Source organism: Trachurus trachurus (assembly GCF_905171665.1).
Source record: "Trachurus trachurus genome assembly, chromosome: 18".
Classification (NCBI taxonomy): domain Eukaryota; kingdom Metazoa; phylum Chordata; class Actinopteri; order Carangiformes; family Carangidae; genus Trachurus; species Trachurus trachurus.
Window position 1 is genome coordinate 9,813,491 of NC_139909.1, and position 17,692 is coordinate 9,831,182.

The 17,692-nt window shown below is 43.5% G+C and overlaps 1 protein-coding gene across 4 annotated transcripts; it reads right to left on the reverse strand.

Moving 5' to 3' along the window:
* Nucleotides 1–605: 605 nt before the first annotated feature.
* On the reverse strand, nucleotides 606–17,409 carry mtmr1a (myotubularin related protein 1a). 4 transcript variants are annotated; one of them, XM_083992834.1, is made up of 20 exons: nucleotides 17,382–17,409; nucleotides 17,015–17,203; nucleotides 15,771–15,876; nucleotides 15,661–15,684; nucleotides 14,115–14,138; nucleotides 11,466–11,553; nucleotides 10,698–10,792; nucleotides 10,478–10,600; nucleotides 10,282–10,380; nucleotides 8,941–9,024; nucleotides 8,662–8,811; nucleotides 7,313–7,501; nucleotides 6,074–6,259; nucleotides 5,141–5,299; nucleotides 4,994–5,041; nucleotides 3,800–3,892; nucleotides 2,870–2,983; nucleotides 2,707–2,750; nucleotides 1,779–1,911; nucleotides 606–1,034 (listed from the first exon to the last, which is right to left on the reverse strand). In XM_083992834.1, exons 2-20 carry the CDS (start codon nucleotides 17,137–17,139, stop codon nucleotides 867–869), a joined length of 2,052 nt encoding a protein of 683 aa, XP_083848960.1. In that variant the 5' UTR covers nucleotides 17,140–17,203; nucleotides 17,382–17,409; the 3' UTR covers nucleotides 606–866. The 4 variants fall into 4 exon arrangements, with proteins under 4 accessions (XP_083848960.1, XP_083848961.1, XP_083848963.1 ...); XM_083992835.1 differs by lacking the exon at nucleotides 17,382–17,409 and having other exon boundaries at nucleotides 10,478–10,585; nucleotides 17,015–17,381; XM_083992837.1 differs by lacking the exons at nucleotides 14,115–14,138; nucleotides 15,661–15,684; nucleotides 17,382–17,409 and having other exon boundaries at nucleotides 10,478–10,585; nucleotides 17,015–17,381.
* Between the last annotated feature and the right edge of the window lie 283 nt (nucleotides 17,410–17,692).

The following is a 17,692-nucleotide window of genomic DNA, read 5'->3' on the forward strand; positions in this document are numbered from 1 at the left end:
CGGGGCCTTTTTTTTTCTTTTTTTAAACACAGAGGAGTTTGTGTTGGAAAAGGATGAAGAATCAGAGTGAGGGCGAGCGAGGGGGGGGGTTGCACTAACTTTCTAACACTACAGACAGTAATCAATCAATCATTAACAGACCCTGAGACGATTTCTACACTGATCTGAAGTCAGCGTTAAAGGGATAGTTCAACATTTTAGCAAATTGGCACATTGCCATAATCCCTATAGTTTTAGGAGTAGGTTCATTACCTTTAATCGTCGGTGCAAGGTGTTTTTCACCAACATCAGCGGTTTTGCATGAATTTACCTCTAAAACAACTCTGTCTGGTAACGTTCTGTTATTGTCTCATAGCGTGGTGAATGTGTCACAACTTGTCCACCAGAGCGTTTTGGAGTTGTTGGATTGTGTATTTGCTGAGGGAAACCAAGAAATCCCATTAGCCTCCGTAGCGTAACTCTGAGCAGCTCACGGCTCTGCTCCGCCGTTCTAAAAATATCTTGCAGCGACAAATAAAGCTAATGAACCTACTCCTAAAACTATAGGAATTATGGCAATGGGCCAATTTGCCAAAATGTTGAACTATCCCTTTAAGACTCTCAGGTTTTCCTCCAGTGCAGGTTCAACTGGCTGCTCCGAACCAGGTGAGAAACTTAAATAATAATAATATAAATAAGCAGAAAGGGGGAAGGGGGAAGGGGGGGGGGGGGGGCATCAGGTTTTAAATTCTCTTTAAATACTTAAAAATAAAATAAAAAAACTTTACAAACATCTGGTTTCTGTTATAATGTTAATAGAAATGTAAGAATAATCCCTCAGAGTGTAAACACTGAAACATGAATTATACTGTGTGTGTATTTGTGTGTCAGACGGCCGAGTGCAGGGGAGTTCCTGTGGTGTGTGTGGGGGAGGGGGAGTGGTCGGAGGAGGAGGACAGGGAGTGGGAGGTGGCCTCCTTCTGCAGCTCCTCCACCCTCCTCTGCAGCTCCGCCCTCAGGATCAGCAGCTCCTTCAGCGTCTGATGCACCGGCACCTGGAGCACAAGAATGAAAACTACTATAATATCTGCACAATAACTTTTTTTCTGTATCCTGTATAGATCGATCTTTATCTTCATTCTATTCTATTTTATTTTATCTTATTCTATTTAAACTTTTACTGTATCGCTACCTTTTACTATTTTTTGTACCTTTTGTGTCTGTACCCGACACCACGTCAAGTTCCTTGTGGTGTAAACCTTCACTGCTCTTGGCAATAAAATCATTTCTGAATAGTGCAGATTTGTAGGTCTTAGTTCAACCCTCTTGTTTTAAAATTGACCCAATCTGTTCCCTTCCTCCATCCTTCCTCTTTCCTTCTTTCCACAATCATTTTTCCCTTCCTTCCTTCCTCTTTTGATCCAATCGACCTGATCTGTTCCCTCACTCCATCTTTTTTTCCTTCCTTCTTTCCACAATCATTTCCCCTCCCTCCCTTCTTTCCTTTCTTCCTTCCTTCTTCTTCCTTCCTTGAACGAATCTGTTCCCTCCCTCCATCTTTCTTTCCTTCCTTTTATCCCTTCCTTCTTTTCACAATCCTTTTTCCCTCCCTCCCTCCCTTCCTTCCTTCCCCCCTTCCCTTCATCCTTACTTCTTCCTTCCTTGTTGACCAAATTGACCCAATCTGTTCCCTCCCTGCTTCTATCTTTCCTTAATTTTCCCTTCCTTCCTTTGGTCCTTCCTTCCTTGCATTCCTTGAAATGCCCACACACCCACCCCCTCCTCCCCCTCCCCCCTACCTGGGATCTCATGCGGGGGTTCCAGCGGGCGTAGTAGCTGGTCCACAGCTCCAGGTGTCTGGAGGAGACCAGCGGGTACAGGACGTGGTGCTCGTAGTCCACGTAGAACGGGTTGGTGAAGTCCTCAGGCTGGCTGTGGGGGGAGGGGCGAGAGGGGAGGTTAAATGACAGTTGAAACATCATGATAGTCTTAATCTGACTAGAACTGGACGACTGAAGTGCATGTCAACGTGTTAGTCCGCCTGATACCGGAGCTCTGCAGATCCGACTAATTGGAATTGGAAATCGATTTTCTTCTGCATGTGTTTGCCTTAATGTGACTGAAACTGGACGATACGTTCACACGCTTCACAACAGCAGAGACGACACAAAGTGAAGCAGAGTAAAAAAAAAAAGAAAAAGAAAAAAGAAGCGCCTCTTTTGATGAGTCAGCGCTGATTCAGTGGTTTTCACACAGAGCAACCAGAGAGAAGGTGTGTGTTACAGTATAAAGAAAAAACAGGAAGCCTGAGGTTGTTGTTTTGCTTTTGTTTTTGAATTGAATTGAATTGAATTAACTTTATTAATCCCGAAGGAGGGAAATTGGTTTGTCCCAGCAGCACACAACAATAAAAAAGCAAATACACAATATAAAAATAGACAGATAAATACTCCAGGCACACACACAACAATCATTCATTAAAACTATGGTCAGCTAGACTGCCCTGGTCTGGAATCCTTTATGAATCCTCTAATGTTATGTTTGTGCACTTTTCTTTTCTGTTACTGCATTTCATTTTCACCTGTATTATTATTATTATTATTATTATTATTATTATTATAATCCTCTTTGAGAGTTTGTATTTTCATTTGCTCAATTAAAAAACTAAAAAAACTCAGATGTGAGACGCTCAACTGGAGCCGTGATCAGTCACCGGTCTCTTCTCACCTGTTGATGTAGGACCACAGGGACACGGTCTGAGTCTGGACCTCCTGCAGAGAGACACAGGAGAGTTTTACTGAGAGACCCTCCCCCCTCCTCCCCCTCCTCCCCCCACCACCATCATCATCATCAGACCCCCCCCCCATGTTAACAGACGAGTGGTTCGTACCTTGGCCACTCGCTCCTCTTCACTGTTGAACAGGAACGTACCAAACAGGCAGCTGTAGAGGTGATCCAGCACCGTGATGAGGAAGAGCTCGTTGAACTCAAAGGCTGCTGGGAACTGGAGGAGGAGGAGGAGGAGGAGGAGGAGGAGGAGGAGGAAGAGAAGGAGGAGGAAGAGGAGGAGGAGGAGGAGGAGGAGGAGGAGGGGGGGGGGGGGAGGAGGAGGAGGAGGAAGAGGAAGAGGAGGAGGAGGAGGAGGAGGAGGAGGAGGAGGGGGGGGGGAGGAGGAGGAGGAGGAAGAGGAGGAAGAGGAGGAGGAGGAGGAGGAGGAGGAGGAAGAGGAGGAGGAGGAGGAGGAGGAGGAGGAAGAGGAGGAGGAGGAGGAAGAAGAGGAGGAGGAAGAGGAGAAGGAAGAGGAGGAGGAAGAGGACGGGGAGGAGGAAGAAGAGGAGGAGGAAGAGGAGAAGGAAGAGGAGGAGGAAGAGGACGGGGAGGAGGAGGAAGGAGAGGAGGAGGATGAAAAGGAGGAGGAGAAGGAAAAGGAAGAGGAGGAGGAAGAGGAGGAGAAGGAGGAGGAAGAGGAGGAGGAAGAAGAGGAGGAGGAAGAGGAGGAGAAGGAAGAGGAGAAGGAGGAGGAAGAGGAAGAGAAGGAAGAAGAGGAAGAAGAGGAGAAAGAGGAGGAGAAGGAAGAAGAGGAGGAAGAGGAGGAGGAAGCAGAGGAAGAGGAGGAGGAGAAGGAAGAAGAGGAGGAGGAAGAGGAGGAAGAAGAGGAGGAAGAGGAGGAGGAGAAGGAAGAAGAGGAGGAGAAGAGGAGGAAGCAGAGGAAGAGGAGGAGGAGAAGGAAGAAGAGGAGTTAGGACCCTGATAGGCTGGTGATAATGATGATGGTGATAATGATGATGGTGATGACGGTGATGATGATGAAGGCCTCTACCTGGCGGGTCATCTGCCAGACGCAGTCGATGAACTGGACGAAGAGCGGAGAGCGCTCCGAGTTGGCGTGGTTCTCGTCGCCGTGGCCGACGCGCTGCAACACAACAACAACAAACAACAACCTGAGTCCTGTTTCCATGGCGTCCACATTTGTCCGTTCAGACACTCAGGACTCCTCTTCTTATTTTATTCTGTTCTATTTTATTACTTTTATTGTTTTTTATTGTCTTTACTTATTCATTTTTATTTAATTATCTACTGTAAAGCGCTTTCTTGGCTCCACGGCGCCGCCCGCTGGATCTCAGCAGGAAACTCATCGACATCCACCTGGATTCACTTTGAAAAAAACCCTGAACACAACTGGACATTGGCTATTTTGAGTTAACTCTTTAATTCTGTTGCTATTTTTTTTGTTATTTTCACACATTCCTAACCTTTTTTATACCTAAATTTTAAATATTTGTTATCCAGTGTGCGTCCTGTGTTTGTGTTTTTCCTGTTAGACATTAAATAAGTGCAACAACAGCACTGATGTGATGAAATTGTGTCCAGCAACGATCAGCGTAGGCGACCTCAGTCTCTACAGAGATCTTTTATTCACAGAGTCGCTCCGCTGTAGCAAACACAACACATTGGTATTTAAAAAGAAACTTAAGCATTGGAAGGGAACTGTTCTAGCAGCTTTTTGTTGAGTTAACTGTTTTTTTTGTTTTTCCTCTAATTGTTTTTTTTAATTTGTCTGTTTGTTTTGTTATATTCTGGCTGATGGATTAAATTCTGGCTGGTAGGTTCTTCTATGTAAATATATATATATTGAATGCTAATATGTACGTATATGGTTATATGAGGTAGGATATTACACCATTACACCTACGCCAATGTTCTGTCTGTTAAACCACAGATTGTATTGATTCACCAAGTTACCATGTATTGTATCAACCAAACTACTAACATTTGTTCTTCTGTCATGTTTGTCTGTTTGTTTAGTTACATTATAGTTGATGTATTAAATTCTGGCTGGTAGGTTCTTATGTATATTGAATGCTAATATGTACGTTTGCTTTTGTACAGTTCATGGTGGGGAAGACTAGTTGAATGCTACGGCCTCAACTCATAGGGATCTGTAATAAATAAATACATAAATAAATAAAATGTTTAAATAAAGTTGGTTTTGTATGAGATGATCAGAACTCACTGCAGCAAACTTGTGTCCGAAACTGATCCACTCCTTCTCCACCAGAACCTGCAGCGAGACACACAAACACACATTTAAACACTGGACAGATGCAGTGTGTAGTTGGATTACAGTGTGTGTGTGTGTGTGTGTGTGTGTGTGTGAGACCTGGAAGCCTCGGAGCGTGCGGTAGTAGCTGTCCAGCATCAACATGGCCAGCGAGGTGAGCTGGGCGGTGCGGTCCCAGCCGTCGCTGCAGTGGACGACCACCGACGTTTTACCAGACTCCAGTTTGTCGGCCACTTTAGCCGCTCCGGACAACAACAGCTGCAACACACATACACAGGACGCATCAGATTTAACATTTTAAAGCTAAGTTTGACTATCCGGAATTAACATTGTAGAAATCAACAACATCTTTCTGACTTTACGTAACTACATTTTGAATAGTTGGATTTTTCATTCAAGATATCTGTAATTCAGTTTTGCCTCTAGTCAAAAAGAATATTTCAGATCCACAACTACGTTCTTCCTAGGACAAATGATGTTACTTTTGCCATTCATGTGTATGGGGTTTGTCATTACAGATATCTACAATTCAGTTGCAGATATCCACTATGTGAATTATGGATATCTGTAACTGAATTACGGCTATTCATAATTCCAGTTTGAAATATCTACAATGTCATTTCGCCTAGTCAAAACTTAATTTAAGATATCTGAAAAGGGACATGTAGATATCTTTAACTGAGGTGAATTAAATATATCTTGAACTGGAATTATGACTAGTCAGAATCAAATTGTAGATATCTCAAACTGCTATTAGTACTAGTCGTCATTCACATAGCGGATATCTGCAACTGAATTGTAAACCCCATACACATGAATGGTTAAAGTGACGTCATTTGTCCGAGGAAGAACGTAGTTGCGGATATCGGAAATATTCTTTTTGACTCGGCAAAACTGAATTACAGATATCTGCAACACATATCGAGTCTGGCTTTTAAATGTTAAAATGGCTTACCATAGGCTGCCTGTGTGTGTGTGTGTGTGTGTGTGTGTGTGTGTGTGTGTGTGTGTGTGTGTGTGTGTGGTGTTTACCCGGATGTACTCGAGCCAGTGCGTCTGGTCGATGGCCGAGTGCCAGTGAGCTTCGTCGATGGTGGGATAGACGACGTCCTTCATCTTCCTCAGAGACTCCCTCATCACGTGGATGTTGGGAACGTCCAGGAAGTTCAGCTCCACGTTGGAGTAGAAGGTCTCGCTCTCAAAGCCGCCATCTTTGGCCTGGGGGGGGGAGGAGGAGGAGAGAGAGGGAGGTGATGAAGGAGCAGAGGAGGAGAGAGAAAGTTAATGGAGGAAAGGAGAAAGGAAGAGGAGGATGAGGAGGAGAGAGGGAGGTGATGAAGGAGGAGAGGAGAGAGGAAGAAGAAGGAGGAGGAGGAGAGAGAAAGTTCATGGAGGAGAAGAGGAAGGGAGAAGGAAGAGGAGGAGAGAGGGAGGTGATGAAGGAGGAGAGGAGAGAGGAGAGAGGAAGAAGGAGGAGGAGGAGAATAGAGAGGGAGGTGATGAAGGAGGAGAGGAGAGAGGAAGGAGGAGAGGAGGAGAGAGGGAGGTGATGAAGGAGGAGAGGAGAGAGGGAGAAGGAGGAGGAGAGGAGAGAGGGAGGTGATGAAGGAGGAGAGGAGAGAGGGAGAAGTAGGGAGAGAGAGGGGGGTGATGAAGGAGGAGAGGAGAGAGGAAGAAGGAGGAGGAGAGGAGAGAGGGAGGTGATGAAGGAGGAGAGGAGAGAGGGAGAAGGAGGAGGAGAGGAGAGAGGGAGGTGATGAAGGAGGAGAGGAGAGAGGGAGAAGTAGGGAGAGAGAGGGGGGTGATGAAGGAGGAGAGGAGAGAGGAAGAAGGAGGAGGAGAGGAGAGAGGGAGGTGATGAAGGAGGAGAGGAGAGAGGAATAAGAAAAAGGAGAAGAAGGAGAGAGAGAGTTGATGAAGGGAAAGAGAGTAAGAAGAAGGAGGAGAGAGAAAAAGTTAGTGGAGGAGAAAGGAAGAGGAGGAGGAGAGAGTTCATGGAGGAGAGGAGAACAGAGGAAGGAGAAGAAGTAGGAGGAGGGGAAGGAGAGAGTTGATGAAGGAGGGGAGGGAGGAAGAAGAAGAAAAAGGAGGTTGATGAAGGGGAGAAGGAGAAAGGGAGAAGAAGCAAAGGGAGAGAGAGAGACAGTTGATTTGATTTGATGAAGGGAAGAAGAAGGAGTAGAAGGAGGAGGAGGAGGCGAGTGAAAGAGTTGATGAAGGAGAGGAGAAAGGAAGAAGAAGAAGAAGGAGGAGTAGTCGTTGCTCCTCTACCTTGTTGGTGACGGCCACGCTGCTCTGTCGGGCGTCGAAGATGCTGAGTTTGTGCGACTGAGCGTTGGCGTCCATGATGATCTGGAGGAGACGCTCGTCCTCTTTGCAGCGGCGGTCCGACGGCCCGACCAGCGGCTGGCTGCAGCGCACGATGGACGCCTGCGTCTCCGGGTGGATCCACGACAGCACCTGCAGGGAGAGACCAGTTTTGGTGTTTGCAAAATCCTTCTTTCTCATTTTTTTCTAGTTTTATTAAAGAAAGAAGACGTAAACACAAAAGTATATATAAATATTTCAAAATAAAAGCTCGGAGGAATGCTGTGTGTAATAAATTAAATCTGTGAATATATTTCCATGCGTGTTTTCCCAAATAGTGACTGGTTCAATATGGTACTTTCACTTTTATATAATCATCACACTATCCTCTTAGCTTTTATTTTGAAATACTTACCTTTTCTTCTGTCACCTGACTAAATTTATTTGTTCCTCAATTCAACTATATATATTTATTTTCTTTTTTCTAACATGATCTTGTTTTAATCGTGACATCAAAGCACTTTGCTCATTTCTTTCCATCCAGGTTAAAAACTTTTTTTTTTTTTAAGTAGTTATATATATATAGTTTTATTAAGGAATGGAGAAAGGTGTGGTCAGGTGACATGCAAGTAAAGATAAATGTTTCAAAATAAAAGCTCAGAGGAATGTAGTGTGAATTAATAGTCTAATAAATTAAATCTGTAAATATATTTCCATGCGTGTTTTCCAAATAGCGACTGGTTCAATATGTTACTTTCACTTCTATATAATCATCACACTATCCTCTTAGCTTTTATTTTGAAATACTTACCCTTTCTTCTGTCACCTGACTACCCTACTGTACCCTCCAAAAATATATTTCTTTTCTTTTTTCTAACATGATCTTGTTTTGATCGTGACATCAAAGCACTTTGCTTATTTCTTTCCATCCTGGTTAAAAACTTAAAAAGTAGTTATATATATAGTTTTATTAAGGAATGGAGAAAGGTGTGGTCAGGTGACATGGAAGTAAAGATAAATGTTTCAAAATAAAAGCTCGGAGGAATGCAGTGTGAATTAATAGTCTAATAAATTTAAATCTGGAAGTATATCAACATATTATATTTATTTATATACTTTTATTTTGAAATATTTACCTTTCTCTTCAAACACCCTTTCTTCTAATACGATCTTGTTTTTCAGTTTTTAATTGTGTAATTGTGTTTTTTCTTGTTTGTTTTTGATCTAAAATGAAAAATAATTTTCTTTCCAACCAGGTTTCAACTAGAAACAACAACCAACTAGTTGATTATGGTCTGTTCTCGGAGACTGACCGGGATGCGGTGCTTGGCCCTGAACACAGCGACTCGTCGGAGGTCGTCGTCGCTGATGTTGGTGGGGATGACCAGGACCGAGGGGTAGGTGTCGCACAGCTCGAAGCTGCTGTTGATCTTACTGATGGTCCAGCTCTCGTTGGGGAGACCCTGAACGCACCACGCCGCAGGAAAAGAAAGAGGAGGAGGAGGAGGAGGAGGAGACCAGCTTCAGATCAGATTTCATTCTCAGTTTCTCAGCAGATCAATACAACATCAGTCTTGGATGTGTGCTCTCACCTGGCGTCTGTACTCGGCCGTCGGGTCGTAAACCTTCCAGCCGTCCACAGGAAACTGCTCCTTGTACTGGAAGGCGAACAGCGGCTGAGACGACGACACAGAGGAGGAAGGTGACGTTAAACTGAGCTTTGTTTTCTTATTATCTTATATATAATGTGACATACAGTACAAACAGTCTAACAAGAAAAACACAACTAAAATATTAAGACATGAAATGCAAAGACAAAAAAAGAAAACGGAACAAACCTAAACAGACAAACATATGAGAGCATAAGCCAAAATATCGAAAAAAAAAAAAAAAAGTGTTCAGATCCAAAAAATTCAATGTGACAGATAAGAAACGACCATTAAAAAACAAAAAATATATATAAAAAAAAAGAAAGAAAGAAAAAAATCAAGAATGAAAAGCCAAGTGGTTGGATAGAAAATAATAATATTGATCATTATAATCATATTAATTACCGACAACAAAGCAATAAAAAGCAGCGTCTGACATGTGACAACTTGTTTAACTCGTTGGAAAAGGAGCAGGAAGAAGAAAATAACTTATTTAAACCAAAAAATATTGGTTAATAATAATCTACCTGTTTGCAAAGAATAAAATAAAATAAAAAAAAGATAATGATTTAATATATTAATAATATTCTGTGTACACGTGGACAGGTCTCCATATTGTAATAACATACAGTATCTTCCGTCTGACACCTGAGAACTGGTTTAACGTGTTGGAAAAGGAGCAGGAAGAAGAAAAATACTGATTTAAACCAAAGCGTTTTGGTTAAAAATAAGAATCTAATTGTTCATTAAAGGGACAACGAGGAGTTTCTATTCGGTTATAAAAAAGTCTCACGTTAATGTGGATGAATCTCCGCTACTCACACTTGTTAATGGCTCCATTTTCGCTAAATATATCGATCTGTCTCTATCGTTATTTTGTTATTATTAGTGGTGGCGGAAATGCTGGTCGAGCCGACCAGCGTTTCCTTCATGGCGAGTTATGAGAATAACGCCGCAGAATCGCCGTTTATGGTCGGAACTACGATGGTATGTGAACCTCTTTGAACCTCTGACTTTAATTATTGATGAATGAAAACATGAGTCCGTCTTGCGCCGGGTCAAAGAAATGTACGGTGCGCGCGGAGGCTCATACATGTAGTGTGAAAACGCTTCGCTTTTCCAAAACTCCTCGTTGTCCCTTTAAGCATTAAAAAGAGGAAAATAAAATAAAAAAGATGAATATTTCATATATAATATTTATCTCTATATATATTTTCACCATACAATCCTCCAATCACAGACTGCAGCCTGTCTTTTCAAAATAAAAGCCTGAGAGCAGCTGACCTGGCTGTGTGAGAGCGGGAAGGCGTGTGTGGCCAGCGCCTCCACCACATCTGGATGACTCTCCTCCGTCTTGTAGGCGAACCGGGGACTCCTCATGTCCTGGAGGAAAAACACAACAGGAAGCTCCTTTAAAAAAACTAAAAAAGAACAAAAAAACAGCTGTGTTGCCGTGACGATAGCGTTAAGGAGGCGTCACCTTGCAGACCAGCTCCAGCCCCTTGGTGTTCTCGCCCTGCGTGGACACACTGATGGTCTCCAGCCGGCTGATCACACCCAGGTTCACGTCCAGGATGAACGGAGACTCCTGCATGAGGCCACACTGCAGGTTAGTCAATCAATCAATCAATCAATAGATCAATAAGTGATGGGCTTAATGTGTGTGTGTGTGTGTGTGTGTGTGTCTGTGTGTGGCGTACCCGCTCCACGCTGCTGAAGTAGAGCTTGTAGTCTGTGATGGTCAGAGTCCCAGTGACCAGACCGCTGAACGGACAGATGTACATCACATCCTTCACTGTACACACACACACGGAAAGGACAATGTATTGATTAATAGTGATTGATCAACAGTGGTAGACAATAACTTTTTCTGTATTCTGTATCTTTATCTTTATATAAATCCTAAATCGTAGATAGTATATTCATATTTTTTGCACTTTTAGAATATTTTACTTTATTCTTTTTTTTTTTTTAATCTTATGTTACTGTATTTACATTTTGCTCCACAGAGTGAACGCACAGATCAGAAAACAGCAGCTGTGACTTGATTCAAGCAGTTGGAGTTAAAATATAAAAGAATACAAATATTTTGTGCAATTTTTTTTTTCTTTTTTTAAAGATGTATAACTTTTACTGCACGAGTTCAAATTCAGATTTGCGGATTTTTTTTTTTCCCACCACAACTTCATATTGTTCGATACAGGTCAAATCTACTACAACTATAGCAGCAAAAATGTGAGCGTGCGTTTATCTGTGACTGGTTAAACAGGATTTGTGCTCCTGTAGTTAAGAAGAATATATCGAGGTGTAACTGTTGTGTTGCGTTTGTGGGAGAAAAAAGTTCACAACCTGAAATTTACTAACTATTGTAACTATTATTTTAACCCTTCACCTTCACCTTCACTGTTCTGGTTAATAAAAACATTTGTGATTCTGCTGCAGCGACGGACGGACGGGCGGTACTGTACCTGTGGTCTGGATGGTCTCCCCTGGCAACAGAGGGACCTGGTTCGGGGACATCCTGACCTGAGCGCCGTACCTCAGGGCCGGGAGGATCTGCACAGACCAGAGAGAGTCACAACATGATCACAGACACAGACACAGCAGCAGGTGAGTCAACATCTGTTTCTGAGCAGGAACAGATGTTTGTCACGTTGACGACAAAGTGAACGACGACGGAAAACCATGAAGCTGTGAGCGGAGAAACCATCTGATTAAAACCTACAGACTCACACTAAACTGTGTTGTCCATGCGGCGCCGTGTACAGTCCTCGCTGCAGGCGGTTCCACTGTCCTCCCCCCTCTCTCTGCCTCCCCACTTCCTGTCTCTCTCAACTCTACTGTCTAATAACAAGCCAAAAAATATTCTTTAAAAAAAAAAAGTGTTGTCCATCATCAATAAGACTGACCGTGTAAAAGTCAATAAATATCATAAATGACAGAGGAATCATGGGAATATTTTAAAATGTTAGTGAGGCTGTAAAGTGTTTGAGGCCTTTTATATAATCAATACATTCATCTTAAAGGGACAACGAGGAGTTTCTATTCGGTTATAAAAAAGTCTCACGTTAATGTGGATGAATCTCCGCTACCCACACTTGTTAATGGGCCCATTTTCGATAAATATATCGTTCTGTCTCTATCGTTATTTTGTTATTATTAGTGGTGGCGGAAATGCTGGTCGAGCCGACCAGCGTTTTTTACTTTCGGTTTCGCAACGAGTCATGAGAATAACGCAGCTGAATCGCCGTTTATGGTGGGAACTACGACGGTATGTGAACCTCTTTGAACCTCTGACTTTAATTCTTGATGAATGAAAACATGAGTCTGTCTTGCGCCGGTCAAAATAATTTTACGGTGCGCGCGGAGGCTCATAAATGTAGTGTGAAAACGCTTCACTTTTCCAAAACTCCTCGTTGTCCCTTTAATGTCACTACATCAAAATACACAAACAAAGATCATAATAAAATGAAAACAAGTAAAATGAAATAAACATGATGGAGGAACTGAGACTGAAACGACCACGTAGGGACCGAACCACAGAACCTGTTCTGCAGGAGAGGAGGAGGAGCAACAAGAGGAAGAAGAGGAGGCGGAGAAGGAGGAGAAATATTGAAAGCCGGAAGAAAAAGAGGAGGAGAAAGAAGGAGAAGAGGAGGAAAAGAAAGGTGAGAAAGAACGAAAGGAAAAGAAAGAAGAAGAGGAGGAAGAAAAAGAGGAGAAATAAGGAAAGGAAAAGAAAGAAGAAGAGGAGGAGGAGCAACAAGAGGAAGAGGAGAAGAAGAAGGAGGAGGGGAGATGGAGGAGAAAGATAGAGAGCAGGAAAAGAAAGATGAGAAAGAGGGAAAGGAAAAGAAAGACGAAGAGGAGGAAGAAAAAGAGCAGAAAGAAGGAAAGGAGGAGGAAAAGAAAGAAGAGGAGGAGAGGAAAAGGAGAAGAAAAAGAGGAGGAAAAGGGAGAGGAGGAGGAAAAGAAAGAAGAAGAGGAGGAGAAAGAAGGAGAGGGGGAGGAAAAGAGAGAGGAGAAAGAGGGAAAAGAAAAGAAAGAAGAGAAGGAAGAAAGAGGAGAAAGAAGAAGAGCAGGAAGAAAAGGAGGAGAAAGAAGGAGAGGAGGAAAAGAGAGAGGAGAAAGGAGGAAAGGAAAAGAAAGAAGAAGAGGAGGAGAAAGAAGGAGAGGAGGAGGAAAAGAAAGAGGAGAAAGAGGGAAAGGAAAAGAAAGAAGAGAAGGAAGAAAGAGGAGAAAGAAGAAGAGCAGGAAGAAAAGGAGGAGAAAGAAGGAGAGGAGGAAAAGAGAGAGGAGAAAGGAGGAAAGGAAAAGAAAGAAGAAGAGGAGGAGGAAAAGAAAGAGAAAGAATGAAAGGAAAAGAAAGAAGAGGAGGAGGAGGAAGGAGGAGAGGAGAAGGAGAAGAAAAAGAGGAGGAAAAGGGAGAGGAGGAGGAAAAGAAAGAAGAAAAGGAGGAGAAAGAAGGAGAGGGGGAAAAGAGAGAGGAGAAAGGAGGAAAGGAAAAGAAAGAAGAAGAGGAGGAGGAAAAGAAAGAGAAAGAATGAAAGGAAAAGAAAGAAGAGGAGGAGGAGGAAGGAGGAGAGGAGAAGGAGAAGAAAAAAGGGAGGAAAAGCAACAAGAGGAAGAGGAGGAGGCATGCAGACTAGGACAGAGGGAGGAGGAGGAGGAGGAGGAGGAGGAGGAGGAGGAGGAGGAGGAGGAGGAGGAGGCATGCAGACTAGGCCAGAGGGAGGAGGAGAAGGAGGAGGAGGAGGAGGAGGAGGAGGAGGAGGAGGAGGAAACACGGAGGATGAAGCACAGACAGTGAGAAACTTGCCGAAGCAGCAGCAGCATCAGAGTCACTATCTCCATGGTAACAAAGACCTTCATCATGTAAATCCTGTTGCAGGGTCGAGCCAGCATGGAGAGAGTGAGAGAAAACAGAGAGAAGAGAGAGAGAGAAAAGGAGAGAGGGTTAGGGGTTAAACAGCTGGTTAGTTCCTGTGTGGAGGAGGTCGCTGCTCCTCTTTCTTCTCCTCCTCCTCCTCCTCCTCCTCCTCCTCCTCCTCCTCCTCCTCCTCCTCCTGTCTTTCTACCACCACAGTAAAGACTCAGTCAGTGTTTTAGTCTCTTACCCTGGGGTTCAGCCTCTTGGACACCTGGAGGTCAAACACACCACGTTGGTTAGTCCAGATCACACACACACACACACACACACACACACACACACACACACACACACACACACACACACACACAGACACACACACACACACACACACACACACACACAGAGCCTCCAAGCTACAACCCCAGTGAGAGGAGCGAAGTGTCAGCGGCACGAGGACGGAGCTGGAGCTGCTGCGCGACGTCGGCCACAAGCGTGAAACACAAGCAGCAGAGAAGAGTGAGTGACACCAGCGTGTGTGTGTGTGTGTGTGTGTGTGTGTGTGTGTGTGTGTGTGTGTGTGAGATCGGTGAAGGAAACGGAGCAGAGCCGACCCTCTCCCTCCCACCTGAAGTTTCCACCTGCTGCCTGGTTTACATCCGAGTCAGTCGACCTCATAATAATACACAATACATAATTATGTGTACAAAATACATAGTTAAAGGTGTTAGCTACAAGTGTAATTCCTCCCAGCCTGTAGGTGTCGCACTCAGACTCGCCCGCTCTCGCTCCAACCTTCAATTGTACTGGTAGCCAGGTACGCGCCTAGTAGCTACAGCTAAGCTAATGCTAACGTATTTAAAGCAGTACTAAAGAACTTTCAGTTTTGGTTGAGTTTGGCAGCGCCTGTGGACCAAAGCGGTAGTGTTTTGCCTGAAGGAAGACTCCATTTCCCATGAACACTAGCGTGAAGCCCTGTAAATATCCTGCATTAAAATTAACAGAAGACATCAAAACTAGGTTTCTGTTTCCAGTGGATCATTTCAAAGTGAAAACACAAACATAATCCATTGCTAAAGTGCCATTTTGCCTGTTCCCTCCTTGTTGTGACTCGCAAAAGTAACATTACAACACATGAAGCAAATACTCTACTTTACATGAACTACTTGCGCTTTTGAAATCACTCCGCCCAGCAGCCGTGTCTGGAAAGTAGTTCCGGCTGCATTTACCTCGAAAACAACTCTGTCTCGTAGTTATGATTATGTCATAGCGTGGTGAATGTGCAGGTCACAACTTGTCCACCAGAGTGTTTTGGAGTTGTTGGATTGTGTATTTGATAAGTTTGATGAGGGAAACGTAAAAATACCGTTCACCTCCATTGTGTTCACTGAGCAGCTCACGTCTCTGCCCCGCTGATCTCAAAACAAAATGCACCGATAATTAAAGGTGATGAACCTACTGCTACGACTATAGGGATTATGGTGAGAGGAGGATTTGACCAAAATGTTGAACTATCCCTTTAAGATCTAATAACAACAACAGATGATGCTGCAACAATGGGGTCGACTTCCTCCCTGTATCAGCTGGTGATGTCACAGGTGTGTGTTTTCTGTCTCACTGTGGACGGACGTCTGCAGAGGAGAGACTGTAGCAGCAGCTGGGACGTAACACACACACACACACACACACACACACACACACACACACACACATTTAACACTTAAAGCTGTGCCCACACGCCAGCGTAAACAGCACACGTGCACATGTACACACTGCAGCTGTTTGTGTCTTACCATGAACTCTGGTCGCCTCAAAGCCTGATAGTTACAGAACACACTGATGAGAACCACTGTCAGTAGTACGAGTGAGTGTGTGTGTGTGTGTGTGTGTAGGGGTCGGTTACCTTGTTCTCTCTGCTGACGATGTCAGGTGGCACTGATGTTGAGATCTGACTGGAGATGGTGGCTGCGATCAGCTGTTTACACCACTCCACATGGGAACCTGAGGGACTGAACACACAAAAAAAAACCATACATATTTTGTAAAAAACGTTTTTACTTAACATATTTTTCATATATTGGGTCAGTGACATGATGCAAATGGTGTAACCAGTATTTTTTCCATAGAAATCTGACTATATACAGGGAAATAAATCTGGACTCAAATGTTGAATACGTGTAATTCACTTTCAAAATGAAACACTATATATAACAGATTTTACATAATTTGTCACATTATTTAGAAAAAAGTAGTCCTGCTCAGTATTACCAAATTTGAGTTAGAAATACAGCAAAAACAAACAAACAACTTTTAATGTAATGTTTTCAGAAGAACGTATAGCCTATATTATTCATAAGTACACTTAAATCCACTGTAGGTGGATAAAATATTTAATATTTATCATTCTTTTGTGGTTACACCATTTGACATTTTCAGGGCATTCATTTAAAATGACATAAAACCAACGTGAATACAAAATGTACATTTAAACACATCTGATGTACCGTATGTTTTAAAAAACATTTTTTGTCACTGACCCATTTACGTAATTACGCATGAATTTAATCAAATTATACAGCAATTTAACATGAAAACATGATTCAACATAAGTCAATACTACTAAAAACAATAATATAAATACATATCAGTCATATTTTGATATATTTTATGATTATTATTTAAAGAAAAAGCTACGTACACTAAAAACAAAAAACAGTGGGTCAATAAAGTGACAGATGTCTGACAGACACAGTTAGCATCACAGTTAGTGTACAGCTAACTTACTGAACCGTTAGCTGTCACGGCTAACTAGCGCTAGCTGCTAATGCTAATGCTATCTGGCACACACCACTGTTTCCTCCGGCTGAGCGTGTGTGTGTGTTGTTGCTGCCCCATATGTCTGTCATGTTGTCCGCTACATCCTTCAGCCTCCCCGGTGTAGCACAGCCGTTAGATAACACCGTTAGCTCCGCCGGTACTGCTCGAATTCTTTACGGTTAACGCCTTTTCAAACTTAAAAATATAACCGTTACTGTATGTAAACCTGTAGCGACGCGACTATATTAATTTTTTTTAAAAAGAAATATCATATTTGGGTAATAATTAGACGATATAACACAACAAATGGATAGTTTTTAGACCGCTCACCTCTCCGCGGTCTCTCCGGCCGCTGGTCCTCCACAGGTCGCCGCCGCGTTCCAGGGCTTTCTGTTGGGCCCCGCTCCGTCCGCGGCGCCGCCGGCAGCAGCGGCTCCTCCAGCCTGTTTCTCCATCAGGGTCCGAGAGAGGAGAGGAGAGGAGAGCAGCGGGGAGGAGAGGAGAGGGGGGCCACTTCCTCTGGTATGAGGATGGAGGAGGAGGAGGAGGAGGAGGAGGAGGAGGACGAAGTGAAGCTAGCTGGGTCTGATCCAGTTAGTGTCCGGCCGCCGGCTCCTCAATGTGTGTATGTGTGCGCGTGTATGTGTGCGCGTGTATTGTGTAAATGTGTGCATGTGTGTGTATGTGGTTTCCTCACTTCTGGTTGTTGTTGCTCTCCTCGCGCATCTCTTCCTCCCTCTGAAGCCCCGCCCACTCACAGTCCAACACAGATGGAGGAGGAGGAGGAGGAGGAGGAGGAGGAGGATGGGACAATTTACAACCTTTTTATTCAATATATTTGAACCCCTGGCTAATTATTTGAGTAATATATACTGTTTGCATGTCAATTAAAAAAAAAAGGAAGTGGATGATGATGAGTATGATGAGGATGTGGTTGGTGAGGACATGTCCAGCTGCTGCTGCAGCTTCTTCTTCTTCTTGTCTCGTGGCAGCAGCAGCAGCAGCAGC

What these genes read in the sequence shown, in the direction of transcription:
- mtmr1a (XM_083992834.1), bottom strand. Translation starts at nt 17,139, where the DNA reads ATGGAGAAACAGGCTGGAGGAGCCGCTGCTGCCGGCGGCGCCGCGGAC. An exon ending in CCAAGAGGCTGAACCCCAGG is followed by an intron (nt 11,554 to 14,114) that starts GTAAGAGACTAA and finishes TGGTCTGTGCAG; the next exon opens with ATCCTCCCGGCCCTGAGGTA. An exon ending in GGAGACCATCCAGACCACAG is followed by an intron (nt 10,793 to 11,465) that starts GTACAGTACCGC and finishes GTGTGTGTACAG; the next exon opens with TGAAGGATGTGATGTACATC.